Source organism: Procambarus clarkii, chromosome 14, assembly GCF_040958095.1.
Source record: "Procambarus clarkii isolate CNS0578487 chromosome 14, FALCON_Pclarkii_2.0, whole genome shotgun sequence".
Lineage (NCBI taxonomy): Eukaryota > Metazoa > Arthropoda > Malacostraca > Decapoda > Cambaridae > Procambarus > Procambarus clarkii.
In genome coordinates, this window is record NC_091163.1 from 5945644 (window position 1) to 5961072 (window position 15429).

At 51.4% G+C, this 15429-nt stretch overlaps 2 protein-coding genes across 3 annotated transcripts in view; one reads left to right on the forward strand and one right to left on the reverse strand.

Annotated features, from left to right (window-relative positions):
- Positions 1-7521: 7521 nt before the first annotated feature.
- On the reverse strand, positions 7522-8874 carry LOC138364673 (ovarian abundant message protein-like). The gene has a single exon (XM_069324647.1). It carries the CDS (start codon positions 8872-8874, stop codon positions 7522-7524), a length of 1353 nt encoding a protein of 450 aa, XP_069180748.1.
- A 2302-nt stretch (positions 8875-11176) lies between these two features.
- LOC123772376 (protein masquerade-like) overlaps positions 11177-15429 on the forward strand; it is a 65901-nt gene continuing 61648 nt past the window's right edge. For both annotated transcript variants that reach the window (XM_069324273.1, XM_069324274.1), the window contains exon 1: positions 11177-11295. The gene's annotated coding sequence lies outside the window, so the exon portion shown is untranslated. The remainder of the gene's footprint in view (positions 11296-15429) is intronic.

Sequence of the window (15429 nt, forward strand, 5' to 3'; positions counted from 1 at the left end):
TGAAACTGTGTATGGAGTCAGCCTCCACCACATCACTGCCTAATGCATTCCATCTGTTAACTACTCTGACACTGAAAAAGTTCCTTCTAACGTCCCTGTGGCTCATGTGGGAACTCAGTTTCCACCTGTGCCCCCTTGTTCGCGTCCCGCCAGTGTTGAATAGTTTATCCTTGTTTACCCGGTCGATTCCCCTGAGAATTTTGTAGGTTGTGATCATGTCCCCCCTTACTCTTCTGTCTTCCAGTGTCGTAAGGTGTATTTCCCGCAGTCTTTCCTCATAGCTCATGCCTCTTAGTTCTGGGACTAGTCTAGTAGCATACCTTTGGACTTTTTCCAGCTTCGTCTTGTGCTAGACAAGGTACGGGCTCCATGCTGGGGCCGCATACTCCAGGATTGGTCTTACATATGTGGTGTACAAGATTCTGAATGATTCCTTACACAGGTTCCTGAACGCTGTTCTGATGTTAGCCAGCCTCGCATATGCCGAAGACGTTGTTCTCTTTATGTGGGCTTCAGGAGACAGGTTTGGTGTGATATCAACTCCTAGATCTTTCTCTCTGTTTAATAAAGTACTTCATCTCCTATTCTGTATCTTGTGTCTGGCCTCCTGTTTCCACTGCCTAGTTTCATTACTTTGCATTTACTCGGGTTGAACTTCAACAGCCATTTGTTGGACCATTCACTCAGTCTGACTAGGTCATCTTGTAGCCTCCTACTATCATCCCTCCTACCACACACACACACACACACACACACACACACACACACACACACACACACACACACACACACACACACACACACACACACACACACACACATCCAGGAAGCAGCCCGTAGCAGCTGTCTAACTCCCAGGTACCTATTTACTGCTAGGTGAACAGGCGCATCAGGGTGAGAGAAACTTTGCCCATTTGTTTTCGCCTCCGACGGGAATCAAACTCGGGTCATTAGGACTACGACCCCCCAAGCGTTGTCCACTTAGCCGCGAGGTCCCCCAAGTGCCGCGCGTGCGTGTGTGTATGCGCGCGTGCGTGCGTGCGTGCGAGACCTGCAAATATTGATAGAGAAGAAGGAACAAGTGAACATCACTTACACTTCCTCTCGAAAGGAAGATCGCGAAATAAATTAAACACTGAACCATTTATTTGATTTTGGAATAAAGATGGTAAGGTTATATATGGTACAGGTGATGAAAGTATTCATCATATATTAAACATGGTAAGGTTATATATGGTACAGGTGATGAAAGTATTCATCATATATCAACCAGAGTCATCTTGAGTGATTGTGATTATTTTACAACCTGGTCGTAAGTAATTATATTTACGAGCGACAGTGTCAAGAGTGTGTGTGAATACGATTTCTGGAGCCACTGTTAATATCCGGCCGAAATGACATCTAGATTACATAAGACTTAATGGAAATCCTCAGATTAGGCAAAATTGTAAGTAATTTTGTCAATAAAGGTGTTAATAATAAATAATAATGAGTTTTTTTAAAGTGAGTTTGATTTAGGCCGGTGATGAATCTCTTGATGATCCAGGGGGGCCCTCCGTGCCGCCCCCCGCCGGTGGTGGAGGGCCCCCCCATGCCGGGTGCAAAGAGCGGGCCCCCGTGTTAACTTCACCATTCAGCTCAAGACACCGGTAACAGCCATTATCGCCCAGGGGCCCCCGGGTGCCGTCAGATGAATAATTAACTAGTAACGGCCAGGAGTAACGGTCTTCCCACCTCTACCTGTCTCTACCATGCTACCATGGTTGTGTGGTGGTCTGTGGTCCCCCAGCGTGTTGTACCACCATGGTCCATGGTTGTGTGGTGGTCTGTGGTCCCCAGCGTGTTGTACCACCATGGTCCATGGTTGTGTGGTGGTCTGTGGTCCCCAGCGTGTTGTACCACCATGGTCCATGGTTGTGTGGTGGTCTGTAGTCCCCAGCGTGTTGTACCACCATGGTCCATGGTTGTGTGGTGGTCTGTGGTCCCCAGCGTGTTGTACCACCATGGTCCATGGTTGTGTGGTGGTCTGTGGTCCCCAGCGTGTTGTACCACCATGGTCCATGGTTGTGTGGTGGTCTGTGGTCCCCAGCGTGTTGTACCACCATGGTCCATGGTTGTGTGGTGGTCTGTGGTCCCCAGCGTGTTGTACCACCATGGTCCATGGTTGTGTGGTGGTCTGTGGTCCCCAGCGTGTTGTACCACCATGGTCCATGGTTGTGTGGTGGTCTGTGGTCCCCAGCGTGTTGTACCACCATGGTCCATGGTTGTGTGGTGGTCTGTGGTCCCCAGCGTGTTGTACCACCATGGTCCATGGTTGTGTGGCGGTCTGTGGTCCCCAGCGTGTTATACCACCATGGTCCATGGTTGTGTGGGGGTCTGTGGTCCCCAGCGTGTTGTACCACCATGGTCCATGGTTGTGTGGGGGTCTGTGGTCCCCAGCGTGTTGTACCACCATGGTCCATGGTTGTGTGGTGGTCTATAGTCCCCAGCGTGTTGTACCACCATGGTCCATGGTTGTGTGGGGGTCTGTGGTCCCCAGCGTGTTGTACCACCATGGTCCATGGATGTGTGGCGGTCTGTGGTCCCCAGCGTGTTGTACCACCATGGTCCATGGTTGTGTGGTGGTCTGTGGTCGCCAGTGTGTTGTACCACCATGGTCCATGGTTGTGTGGTGGTCTGTGGTCCCCAGCGTGTTGTACCACCATGGTCCATGGTTGTGTGGCGGTCTGTGGTCCCCAGCGTGTTATACCACCATGGTCCATGGTTGTGTGGTGGTCTGTGGTCCCCCAGTGTGTTGTACCACCATGGTCCATGGTTGTGTGGTGGTCTGTGGTCCCCAGCGTGTTGTACCACCATCGTCCATGGTTGTGTGGTGGTCTGTGGTCCCCCAGCGTGTTGTACCACCATGGTCCATGGTTGTGTGGGGGTCTGTGGTCCCCCAGCGTGTTGTACCACCATGGTCCATGGTTGTGTGGCGGTCTGTGGTCCTCCAGCGTGTTGTACCACCATGGTCCATGGTTGTGTGGGGGTCTGTGGTCCCCAGCGTGTTGTACCACCATGGTCCAGCTTAGGGAAGAGAAGGGCAAGTTGCAGTTGTTTTCAGATTAAGAATATAGTTTACAAACATTAATTAAATCGATAAATATTGCGAAGCAGCGATCTAGTGCTTCACAACAGTAAACATTAGTGTGTGTGTGTGCTTCTTCCTGGGTTACGGGCTCACCATAGCCCGTGCTACATGGACACTTCGTTCTGAGTAGCTAAATCAGAAACAACAACATTCTTCCTGGGATTAGCTCTGATATATCACTATTTACTACATTTTCCCATTTCAGGTGACGTAGATTGAGTGCAAGACATCATACACGGAAAGTGTGACGGAGTTTGTTAGTTGTGGTAATTGTTTTGCACCTGAGGTCACTCCTTGTTGCCTCCTCGTTACCTTCGTCTGGCGAGACATTCAGGGAGTTCACAGTTCCCTCGTTAGTAGGTTCTTCAGGGTGTGCTGTGTCTCAGGTGTGTTGTGTCTCAGGTGTGCTGTGTCTCAGGTGTGCTGTGTCTCAGGTGTGCTGTGTCTCAGGTGTGTTGTGTCTCAGGTGTGCTGTGTCTCAGGTGTGCTATGTCTCAGGTGTGCTGTGTCTCAGGTGTGCTGTGTCTCAGGTGTGCTGTGTCTCATGTGTGCTGTGTCTCAGGTGTGTTGTGTCTCACGTGTGCTGTGTCTCATGTGTGTTGTGTCTCACGTGTGCTGTGTCTCACGTGTGCTGTGTCTCATGTGTGTTGTGTCTCACGTGTGCTGTGTCTCACGTGTGCTGTGTCTCATGTGTGTTGTGTCTCACGTGTGCTGTGTCTCATGTGTGCTCTCCAGTCGTCTGCGTGTCTCCCGTTCGGGCCTCGCCTCCGGGAAATCATTTTCTTGGAACTCTTGTAAATCTTTCCTCGGCCTTGACGCTCTCTCGTAAACACTTTGAAACTTTACAACTTTTTCCAGCTGTCACACTGCTCTCCCACCAGCGACTCTCCATCTCATTACTACTACCTTCTCATTAATTTGCCTCCCACTACTCACCTATCCCCCTCCCTCCCCCCCATTCTTATTCCCTCCCATCCTGATACCCCCGTCCACCGTCCCTCGTCCCCTACCCCCTATCCTTGCTGGCACTGCCCCCCCCCTCCCCCTCACTGTCCTCTGAGGTATAGGACACTTACCTATCCTCCCTGCTACAAGGTATGAGGTACTTCCCTCCCTCCCTCCCTGCTACAAGGTATGAGGTACTTCCCTCCCTCCCTCCCTGCTACAAGGTATGAGGTACTTCCCTCCCTCCCTCCCTGCTACAAGGTATGAGGTACTTCCCTCCCTCCCTCCCTGCTACAAGGTATGAGGTACTTCCCTCCCTCCCTCCCTGCTACAAGGTATGAGGTACTTCCCTCCCTCCCTCCCTGCTACAAGGTATGAGGTACTTCCCTCCCTCCCTCCCTGCTACAAGGTATGAGGTACTTCCCTCCCTCCCTCCCTGCTACAAGGTATGAGGTACTTCCCTCCCTCCCTCCCTGCTACAAGGTATGAGGTACTTCCCTCCCTCCCTGCTACAAGGTATGAGGTACTTCCTCTCCTCCCTGCTACAAGGTATGAGGTACGTCCTCTCCTCCCTGCTACAAGGTATGAGGTACTTCCTCTCCTCCCTGCTACAAGGTATGAGGTACTTCCTCTCCTCCCTGCTACAAGGTATGAGGTACTTCCCTCCCTCCCTCCCTGCTACAAGGTATGAGGTACTTCCCTCCCTCCCTCCCTGCTACAAGGTATGAGGTACTTCCTCTCCTCCCTGCTACAAGGTATGAGGTACTTCCCTCCCTCCCTGCTACAAGGTATGAGGTACTTCCCTCCCTCCCTGCTACAAGGTATGAGGTACTTCCTCTCCTCCCTGCTACAAGGTATGAGGTACTTCCTCTCCTCCCTGCTACAAGGTATGAGGTACTTCCCTCCCTCCCTGCTACAAGGTATGAGGTACTTCCCTCCCTCCCTGCTACAAGGTATGAGGTACTTCCCTCCCTCCCTGCTACAAGGTATGAGGTACTTACCTCCCTCCCTGCTACAAGGTATGAGGTACTTCCCTCCCTCCCTACTACAAGGTATGAGGTACTTCCCTCCCTCCCTGCTACAAGGTATGAGGCACTTACCTATCCTCCCTGCTACAAGGTATGAGGCACTTCCCTCCCTCCCTGCTACAAGGTATGAGGTACTTCCCTCCCTCCCTGCTACAAGGTATGAGGTACTTCCCTCCCTCCCTGCTACAAGGTATGAGGCACTTCCCTCCCTCCCTGCTACAAGGTATGAGGTACTTCCCTCCCTGCTACAAGGTATGAGGTACTTCCCTCTCTCCCTGCTACAAGGTATGAGGTACTTCCCTCCCTCCCTGCTACAAGGTATGAGGTACTTCCCTCCCTCCCTGCTACAAGGTATGAGGCACTTCCCTCCCTCCCTGCTACAAGGTATGAGGTACTTCCCTCTCTCCCTGCTACAAGGTATGAGGCACTTCCCTCCCTCCCTGCTACAAGGTATGAGGTACTTCCCTCCCTCCCTGCTACAAGGTATGAGGTACTTCCCTCCCTCCCTGCTACAAGGTATGAGGTACTTCCCTCCCTCCCTGCTACAAGGTATGAGGTACTTACCTCCCTCCCTGCTACAAGGTATGAGGTACTTCCCTCCCTCCCTACTACAAGGTATGAGGTACTTCCCTCCCTGCTACAAGGTATGAGGTACTTCCCTCCCTCCCTGCTACAAGGTATGAGGTACTTCCCTCCCTCCCTGCTACAAGGTATGAGGCACTTACCTATCCTCCCTGCTACAAGGTATGAGGCACTTCCCTCCCTCCCTGCTACAAGGTATGAGGTACTTCCCTCCCTCCCTGCTACAAGGTATGAGGCACTTCCCTCCCTCCCTGCTACAAGGTATGAGGTACTTCCCTCCCTGCTACAAGGTATGAGGTACTTCCCTCTCTCCCTGCTACAAGGTATGAGGTACTTCCCTCCCTCCCTGCTACAAGGTATGAGGTACTTCCCTCCCTCCCTGCTACAAGGTATGAGGCACTTCCCTCCCTCCCTGCTACAAGGTATGAGGTACTTCCCTCTCTCCCTGCTACAAGGTATGAGGCACTTCCCTCCCTCCCTGCTACAAGGTATGAGGTACTTCCCTCCCTCCCTGCTACAAGGTATGAGGTACTTCCTCTCCTCCCTGCTACAAGGTATGAGGTACTTCCTCTCCTTCACTTTCTCTTGCTGGCATTCAAGATGGGAGGAAGTTGCCTCTCCTTGTACCAGGCTCCAGGATCTTCACCCATGGTGTGAAGATGGTAGTGGGAGGGAGGAAGGTTAGCGAGATGGAGGGAGGGGAGAGTGTGGGAGGGAGGAGGGTAGTGGGAGGGAGGGCTGATCACCACTGGTCATCACCACCATTCCAATAATTCCATGACTAATCCCGAGCAAGTTTCCGGAGTATAACCAACTCTACCACCAGCTGCCGTAGTTACAAGAGTATAACCAAGTTCGCCAGCGACTATCCAGAGAATCTATCGAAACTGATGCTCCTACAGGAGGGGACACACAGAGAAATCTGTGCCCTTTACTTGCAACCGTTCCGACAGGCTCGAACGCAGGTCTTTTCTCAATCAATCTTCGGCTATCTAGAGAATCTATCGAAACTGATGCATAAACATAGAGGTAGTGGTAACACTTGGTTATACAAGAGTATAACCAAGTTCGCCAGAGTTCGTAGTTCCAACCAGGCCTCCGGCTGGTCAACTGGTGGATCATATTCCTTTGATATCGCTCTCCTGATGCGTTTTTGTTCTCATACTGACATCCTTACGGGCTCACCATAGCCCGTGCTACATGGACATTTCGTTCTGAGTAGCTAAATCTAAAATAACATTGACATCCTCAGTGATGTTTAGCAGCCTCTGAACAGCACCACTGATGGTGTTATATACTTAGTCTCGCCGGCTCGGCGCCTTCTTTTGAGAATTACTTCCTTCGTCCCCAATCTTGGCAACTTTGTTTACATTTAATAAATTATTTATGTGCTCCGAATCACTATGGGAAATGGGGGATGAAGTTTCCAAGCTGGTAAACTGTTTACTAAGCGTAAACAAAGCCGCCAAAGCATTGATTAATAGGATTGTAAGCTGTATGAGAGCCGTTTAAGTGATGCTCGGTTAAATCATTACTTCTTCAGATTGAAGCAGGCCAAAATGCTAAGACACGTACTCGCCTGGCGTTTCGCGAGCGCTTTGATCTGGGTTCGTATCCAGGCCTGGGGAGGATTGACTGGGCGCCAATCCTTAACTGTAGCCTCTGTTCACCTAGCAGTGAATGGGTACCTGGTTGTTAAACGATTTGGCGGGTCGTATTCCAGGGAAAATATATGATTAATTACCTGTCCGGAACGCGACGCGTACTAGTGGCTGTACAACAATGTAAGAACTATTGTATATATAAATAAATCAATAAAAATCTAAATAAAGGAGTCTATATAATAGTGGCGACAGTTTCGATCACCATATATACGGGACGGGTGTTGAGCATGGGATGGGTGTTGAGCATGGGACGGGTGTTGACCATGGGACGGGTGTTGAGCATGGGACGGGTGCTGACCATGGGACGGGTGTTGACCATGGGACGGGTGTTGAGCATGGGACGGGTGCTGACCATGGGACGGTTGTTGACCATGGGACGGTTGTTGACCATGGGACGGTTGTTGAGCATGGGACGGGTGCTGACCATGGGACGGTTGTTGACCATGGGACGGTTGTTGACCATGGGACGGGTGCTGACCATGGGACGGGTGTTGACCATGGGACGGGTGCTGACCACGGGACGGGTGTTGAGCATGGGACGGTTGTTGACCATGGGACGGGTGCTGACCATGGGACGGGTGTTGAGCATGGGACGGTTGTTGACCATGGGACGGGTGCTGACCATGGGACGGGTGTTGACCATGGGACGGTTGTTGACCATGGGACGGGTGCTGACCATGGGACGGGTGTTGACCATGGGACGGGTGCTGACCACGGGACGGGTGTTGAGCATGGGACGGGTGCTGACCATGGGACGGGTGTTGACCATGGGACGGTTGTTGACCATGGGACGGGTGCTGACCATGGGACGGGTGTTGACCATGGGACGGGTGTTGACCATGGGACGGGTGCTGACCATGGGACGGGTGTTGACCATGGGACGGTTGTTGACCATGGGACGGGTGCTGACCATGGGACGGGTGTTGACCATGGGACGGGTGCTGACCACGGGACGGGTGTTGAGCATGGGACGGGTGTTGAGCATGGGACGGTTGTTGACCATGGGACGGTTGTTGACCATGGGACGGGTGCTGACCATGGGACGGGTGTTGACCATGGGACGGGTGCTGACCACGGGACGGGTGTTGAGCATGGGACGGGTGTTGACCATGGGACGGGTGCTGACCACGGGACGGGTGTTGAGCATGGGACGGGTGTTGACCATGGGACGGGTGTTGACCATGGGACGGGTGCTGACCATGGGACGGGTGTTGACCATGGGACGGTTGTTGACCATGGGACGGGTGCTGACCATGGGACGGTTGTTGAGCATGGGACGGGTGCTGACCATGGGACGGTTGTTGACCATGGGACGGTTGTTGACCATGGGACGGGTGCTGACCATGGGACGGGTGTTGACCATGGGACGGGTGCTGACCACGGGACGGGTGTTGAGCATGGGACGGTTGTTGATCATGGGACGGGTGCTGACCATGGGACGGGTGTTGAGCATGGGACGGTTGTTGACCATGGGACGGGTGCTGACCATGGGACGGGTGTTGACCATGGGACGGTTGTTGACCATGGGACGGGTGCTGACCATGGGACGGGTGTTGACCATGGGACGGGTGCTGACCACGGGACGGGTGTTGAGCATGGGACGGGTGCTGACCATGGGACGGGTGTTGACCATGGGACGGTTGTTGACCATGGGACGGGTGCTGACCATGGGACGGGTGTTGACCATGGGACGGGTGCTGACCATGGGACGGGTGTTGACCATGGGACGGGTGCTGACCACGGGACGGGTGTTGACCAAGACGGGTGTTGACCAAGACGGGTGTTGACCATGGGACGGGTGTTGACCATGGGACGGGTGTTGACCATGGGACGGGTGTTGAGCATGGGACGGGTGTTGACCATGGGACGGGTGTTGACCAAGACGGGTGTTGACCATGGGACGGGTGTTGACCATGGGACGGGTGTTGACCATGGGACGGGTGTTGACCATGGGACGGGTGCTGACCATGGGACGGGTGTTGACCATGGGACGGGTGTTGACCATGGGACGGTTGTTGACCATGGGACGGGTGTTGACCATGGGACGGTTGTTGACCATGGGACGGGTGTTGACCATGGGACGGGTGTTGAGCATGGGACGGGTGTTGACCATGGGACGGGTGCTGACCATGGGACGGGTGTTGACCAAGACGGGTGTTGAGCATGGGACGGTTGTTGACCATGGGACGGGTGTTGACCATAGGACGGGTGTTGACCATGGGACAGGTGTTGAGCATGGGACGGGTGTTGACCAAGACGGGTGTTGACCATGGGACGGGTGTTGACCAAGACGGGTGTTGACCATGGGACGGGTGTTGACCAAGACGGGTGTTGACCATGGGACGGGTGTTGACCATGGGACGGGTGTTGAGCATGGGACGGGTGTTGAGCATGGGACGGGTGTTGACCAAGACGGGTGTTGACCATGGGACGGGTGTTGAGCATGGGACAGGTGTTGAGCATGGGACGGGTGTTGACCATGGGACGGGTGTTGACCATGGGACGGGTGTTGACCAAGACGGGTGCTGACCATGGGACGGGTGTTGACCATGGGACGGGTGTTGACCAAGACGGGTGTTGACCATGGGACGGGTGTTGACCATGGGACAGGTGTTGAGCATGGGACGGGTGTTGACCATGGGACAGGTGTTGAGCATGGGACGGGTGTTGACCAAGACGGGTGTTGACCAAGACGGGTGTTGACCATGGGACGGGTGTTGACTGCGGTGAGTGACGGAACATGTGACAAACTGTTTGTATCAGTGACTTCTATATAAACATTTACAAACTTTAGACACACACACACACACATATTATATATATATATATATATATATATATATATATATATATATATATATATATATATATATATATATATATATATATATATATATATATATATATAAATTTACAAACTTTAGACTCGTATTTGCGTTTAGAAGAAATGAAGGGAGAATGATTATAATTGAATTTAAGGGAGAAGGAAGAGAATTGGGATGGAGGGAGGAGTCACACTACGTACGGATAGGCGTAGTGTGATGGAATAGAGAGAACAGCTAGATGGAGAGGGGGTTAGAACAGCTAGATGGAGAGGGGGTTAGAACAGCTAGATGGAGAGGGGGTTAGAACAGCTAGATGGAGAGGGGGTTAGAACAGCTAGAATGAGGAAGAATGTATAGATGGCACTAGGAGACCAGCTAGAATGGATAGATGGCACTAGGAGACCAGCTAGAATGGATAGATGGCACTAGGAGACCAGCTAGAATGGATAGATGGCACTAGGAGACCAGCTAGAATGGATAGATGGCACTAGGAGACCAGCTAGAATGGATAGATGGCACTAGGAGACCAGCTAGAATGGATAGAAGGCACTAGGAGACGAGCTAGAATGGATAGATGGCACTAGGAGGCCAGCTAGAATGGATAGATGGCACTAGGAGACCAGCTAGAATGGATAGATGGCACTAAGAGACCAGCTAGAATGGATAGATGGCACTAGGAGACCAGCTAGAATGGATAGATGGCACTAAGAGACCAGCTAGAATGGATAGATGGCACTAGGAGACCAGCTAGAATGGATAGATGGCACTAAGAGACCAGCTAGAATGGATAGATGGCACTAGGAGACCAGCTAGAATGGATAGATGGCACTAGGAGACCAGCTAGAATGGATAGATGGCACTAGGAGACCAGCTAGAATGGGTAGATGGCACTAGGAGACCAGCTAGAATGGATAGATGGCACTAGGAGACCAGCTACAAGAATAGAAAGATGGTCGGTCGGAGGGGGTGTAGGTGTGTGATGCATGGAGCCGTCAGTTGAGCAGTGACCGTCGTGGAGGGTGCACGTCGCGCTCCGCCTCTCTCCCTCTCTCCCCTGCTGAGCACAACACAACCTCTCTACAACTTCATCGCCTGCATCGCTCTATAGCCAGGCCGCTAACGTAAGTTATCATTTAGGTAACGGTTTGTAGTTACTACTCGTAACTACTACACTGCTTTACTTACTTTACTACTCTACTCTTTCTGTTACAGTTGATGATTTCTGTTGTTCTCTCCTGTTTTAATTGATGATTTCTGTTGTTCTCTTCCTTCTGTTATAATTAATGATTTCTGTTGTTCTTTTCTGTTACAATTAATGATTTCTGTTGTTCTTTTCTGTTACAATTAATGATTTCTGTTCCTTTTTCGTGTTACCGTTAATATGGTCTGTTGCTCCTGTTGTGTTGTGTCCTGTTGTCGGGGTAAAACAGGTCGCCTGTTAAGGGGTCATGGAGGTGCCCCCCCCCCTCCCCCCTTCACAACAGTGCCGTCCTAACTCCCGGATGCCTATTTTAGTGCTAGGTGGACAGAGGCATCAGGTGTAAGGGGAAAAAACTTTGCCCCGAACGTCTCGGACGCCCTGCCCGGGGGGATTCGAACCCGGGTCCATTCGGTTGTGAGTCGATTGCTTCTAACGACTAAGAGCTACAAGTGTTTCTAATAATGTAAAAGATATCTGTCTCTATATATTATATAATAATTATGTATGGTAATATGACTATTAATGATATCGCGTTACGAAGCGTTAACAGTTGGCCGTTACCTCGACCGTTATGGCTCTGTTAACAGGTGTCTGTTGTTGTCATGAGGTGGCTGGCGTTACTGTTAACTTGTAGTCGCCATTTGGCTATCTGGTTATTTCCGTGAGGTGGTGTTCCTGTGTTGGGGGGGGGGTACTGGGGTGGTGGTAGTGGGTGGAGCAGGCGGCATTGTGGTAGAGTACTGGTGGTAGTGGTGGTGGTGGTAGTGGTGGTGGTAGTGGGTGGAGCAGGCGGCATTGTGGTAGAGTACTGGTGGTAGTGGTGGTGGTGGTGGTAGTGGTGGTGGTGGTGGTGGTAGTGGTGGTGGTAGTGGTGGTGGTAGTGGTGGTGGTAGTGGGTGGAGCAGGCGGCATTGTGGTAGAGTACTGGTGGTAGTGGTGGTGGTGGTGGTGGTAGTGGTGGTGGTGGTAGTGGTGGTAGTGGTGGTGGTGGTAGTGGGTGGAGCAGGCGGCATTGTGGTAGAGTACTGGTGGTAGTGGTGGTGGTGGTAGTGGTGGTGGTAGTAGTGGTGGTAGTGGTGGTAGTGGTGGTGGTAGTGGGTGGAGCAGGCGGCATTGTGGTAGAGTACTGGTGGTAGTGGTGGTGGTGGTAGTGGTGGTGGTAGTGGTGGTGGTAGTGGTGGTAGTGGTGGTGGTAATGGGTGGAGCAGGCGGCATTGTGGTAGAGTACTGGTGGTAGTGGTGGTGGTGGTAGTGGTGGTGGTAGTGGTGGTGGTGGTAGTGGTGGTGGTAGTGGTGGTAGTGGTGGTAGTGGTGGTGGTAGTGGTGGTGGTGGTGGTAACACCAGACATATGAGTGGTTTCTCACGCAAGAAAATTATAAGAAATTGTGAGTAAGAGAGTTTTGGAGCAGAGGCCGTAAAGCGAGGATGGAGGCGGGGCCCAGGAGCTATGCCTCCCCTCTGAAGCGTCAATATTAGGCATCACATGTAAGTGTCTAGCAGCGGATACATCATTGTCTTGTGGACTATTTGGTATTGAGTACAATTAGCTTAGCTTGCTTGATCTTACGCAACCTGTCATGGCTGAGAGGACAGAACACTGGACGCGTGATCCTGTGGTCCCGGGTTCGATTCCGGGCCCCGGCGAGAAACAATGGGCAGAGTTTGTTTCACTCTGATGTCCCTGTTACCTAGCAGTAAATAGGTACATGGGAATTAGTCAGCTGTCACGGGCTGCTTCCTGGGGGTGGAGGCCTGGTCGAGGACCGGGCCGCGGGGACACTAAGCCCCGAAATTATCTCAAGAAGGTCCTTCAACTCGACCTCATTTCCCTCGTGGCATTAGTGAACTGGTCTCCCAGCTTGAATTCACCTAATCTGGTTTTTTCCCAGCTTGAGTCAGTCTCACCAGCTGTCACAGCTCGATTTCACCTCACACCACACAACCGTGCACGGGTCACTCACACATATCCCAGGATGTTTATACCCAGTGGAGCACTCACTGATATTCCAGCAGCTGTCTAACTCCCAGGTACCTATTTACTGCTAGGTCAACAGGAGCATCAGGGTGAAAGAAACTTTGCCCATTTGTTTCCGCCTCCGTCGGGGATCGAACCCGGAAACTTAGGACTATGAATCCCAAGCGATGTCCACTGAACCGTCGTGCCCCCAGGGATAAGAGTCACATTGTATACATGACCGTTGGCCAAGGTATTATAAAGCAAGCTAACCTAACCCAAAGTCACCTAACCTAACCTAACCTAACCAAACCCAAAGTCACCTAACATGAACTGATCCACAGCCTAACACAGCTTGCTCTAGGCTAGTTCTTCTTAAGCTAATGATGTATACGGTTTTAACAATCAGAAAACGTCAAAAATCTTTCTTGTGGTCTGATCTTACCACAATCAGACTACAGGGAACATCTGGACAAACGGCAGGAGTGGTCTGGCAATTGGCTACACGAATTCAACCCCAGTAATTGTAATATGATACGAAAAAATGGAAATGTGCAGTGTGTTAACTGAGAAGAAGAGCTTCCAGAGGTCCATCATGTAGGCAAGGACTTGTCAGGGGCGTAGGCGATACTGGCACACATGAGGATGACCCTGGGGCCCTGACGGCTGAGTGGACAGCGCTCGGTATTCGTAATCCTAAGGTTCCGGGTTCGATCCCCGTCGGAGGCGGAAACAAATGGGCAGAGTTTCTTTCACCCTGATGCTACTGTTGACCTAGCAGTAAATTGGTACCTGGGAGTTAGAGAGCTGCTACGGGCTGCTTCCTGGGGTTGTTTAACAAAAAGGAGGCCTGGTCGAGGACCGGGCCGCGGGGAAGCTCAGCCCCGAAATCATCTCAAGATAACCTCAAGATAACCCTCGGGAATCTTAACGAATCATCATTTGGGATAATATACGCTAAGTATGTGAGCATATATCAAATATTCACATATGAGACACATCGGTAACAATATGTGTTATCCACCCGTTCACACATACATACACACACACACATATGTACTCATACGCACGTACACTACACATTCGCACATTTACATACACAGTTACGTACACGTGGTAAGGATTGCGTACCGAAAGAACTAACTGTGAGGTAACTGTACTGGCGGAGTGTATCAGGAAATACTGGTTTTTTGACTGGAGGTGTGTGTCTTATTTATGCTGATGGCGTGACACAGTTAGACTGGCGGAAGGTGAAGTGTGTCAGTTAGTGAGACGCAGAGAGACAGAGAGAGAGAGTGGCAGACAGACAGAGAGAGAGAGAGAGAGAGGCAGAGAGAGAGAGAGGCAGAGAGAGAGAGAGAGGATGAAAGAAACGAAATAGAGGATGAAAGAGAGGAGAGACATAGAGGACGGAACAGAAGAGATAAACGAGAGAGAAGAAAGGAGAGTGAGAAAGTAGAGAAAGAGAGAGAGAAGGGGGAGAGAGGGGGAGTGAGAAAGAAGAGAGAGAGAAATGGGAGAGAGCTCCCCTGGTCCCACACACAAGGTCAGGGCAGCGATGCGGGTCCCCTTGACATTGACACTGTACACTACCACCTCTTACCCCCCCCCTTCTTCAGCCTCCCTCCCCCCCTCACCCCCCCCCCTCACACACCTGCTGTATACACCTGTCTGCTTCCTGTGCACTCCAGGACCGTCTGGTTTCCATGTATGTCAAGTTATGAGCACATGGAAAGTAATAATACTGAGCTACAGTTTCTAGAAATCATTTATTTATGTATTTATATATATACAAGAGTTCTTACAGTCTTGTACACCTGTATGATCTGATAAGTGGCTACTGGACTTAAACCCAGATAAATGCAATATTGTGACGATAGGAATTGGAGAAAACCTCAACTACAGTACAGAATGAACTCGAGCAACTTTCTTCTTCAGGGAAATAAACACCTTTTGGGAGCAGACAAGTCTAAATCAAACACGAGGAACATCAGCAGCATATGCCAAGCTTAGCAATGTCCGGATAGCCTTAAAGAGCGCTAAATCCAATCTATACGAGACCCCAGGCTTGAGTACGCTGCCTCGGCATGGTACCCACG

Bases quoted from the DNA above. Each gene is read 5' to 3' on its own strand.
- LOC138364673 (XM_069324647.1), bottom strand. From the start codon at position 8,874: ATGGTCAACAACCGTCCCATGGTCAACACCCGTCCCATGGTCAGCACC.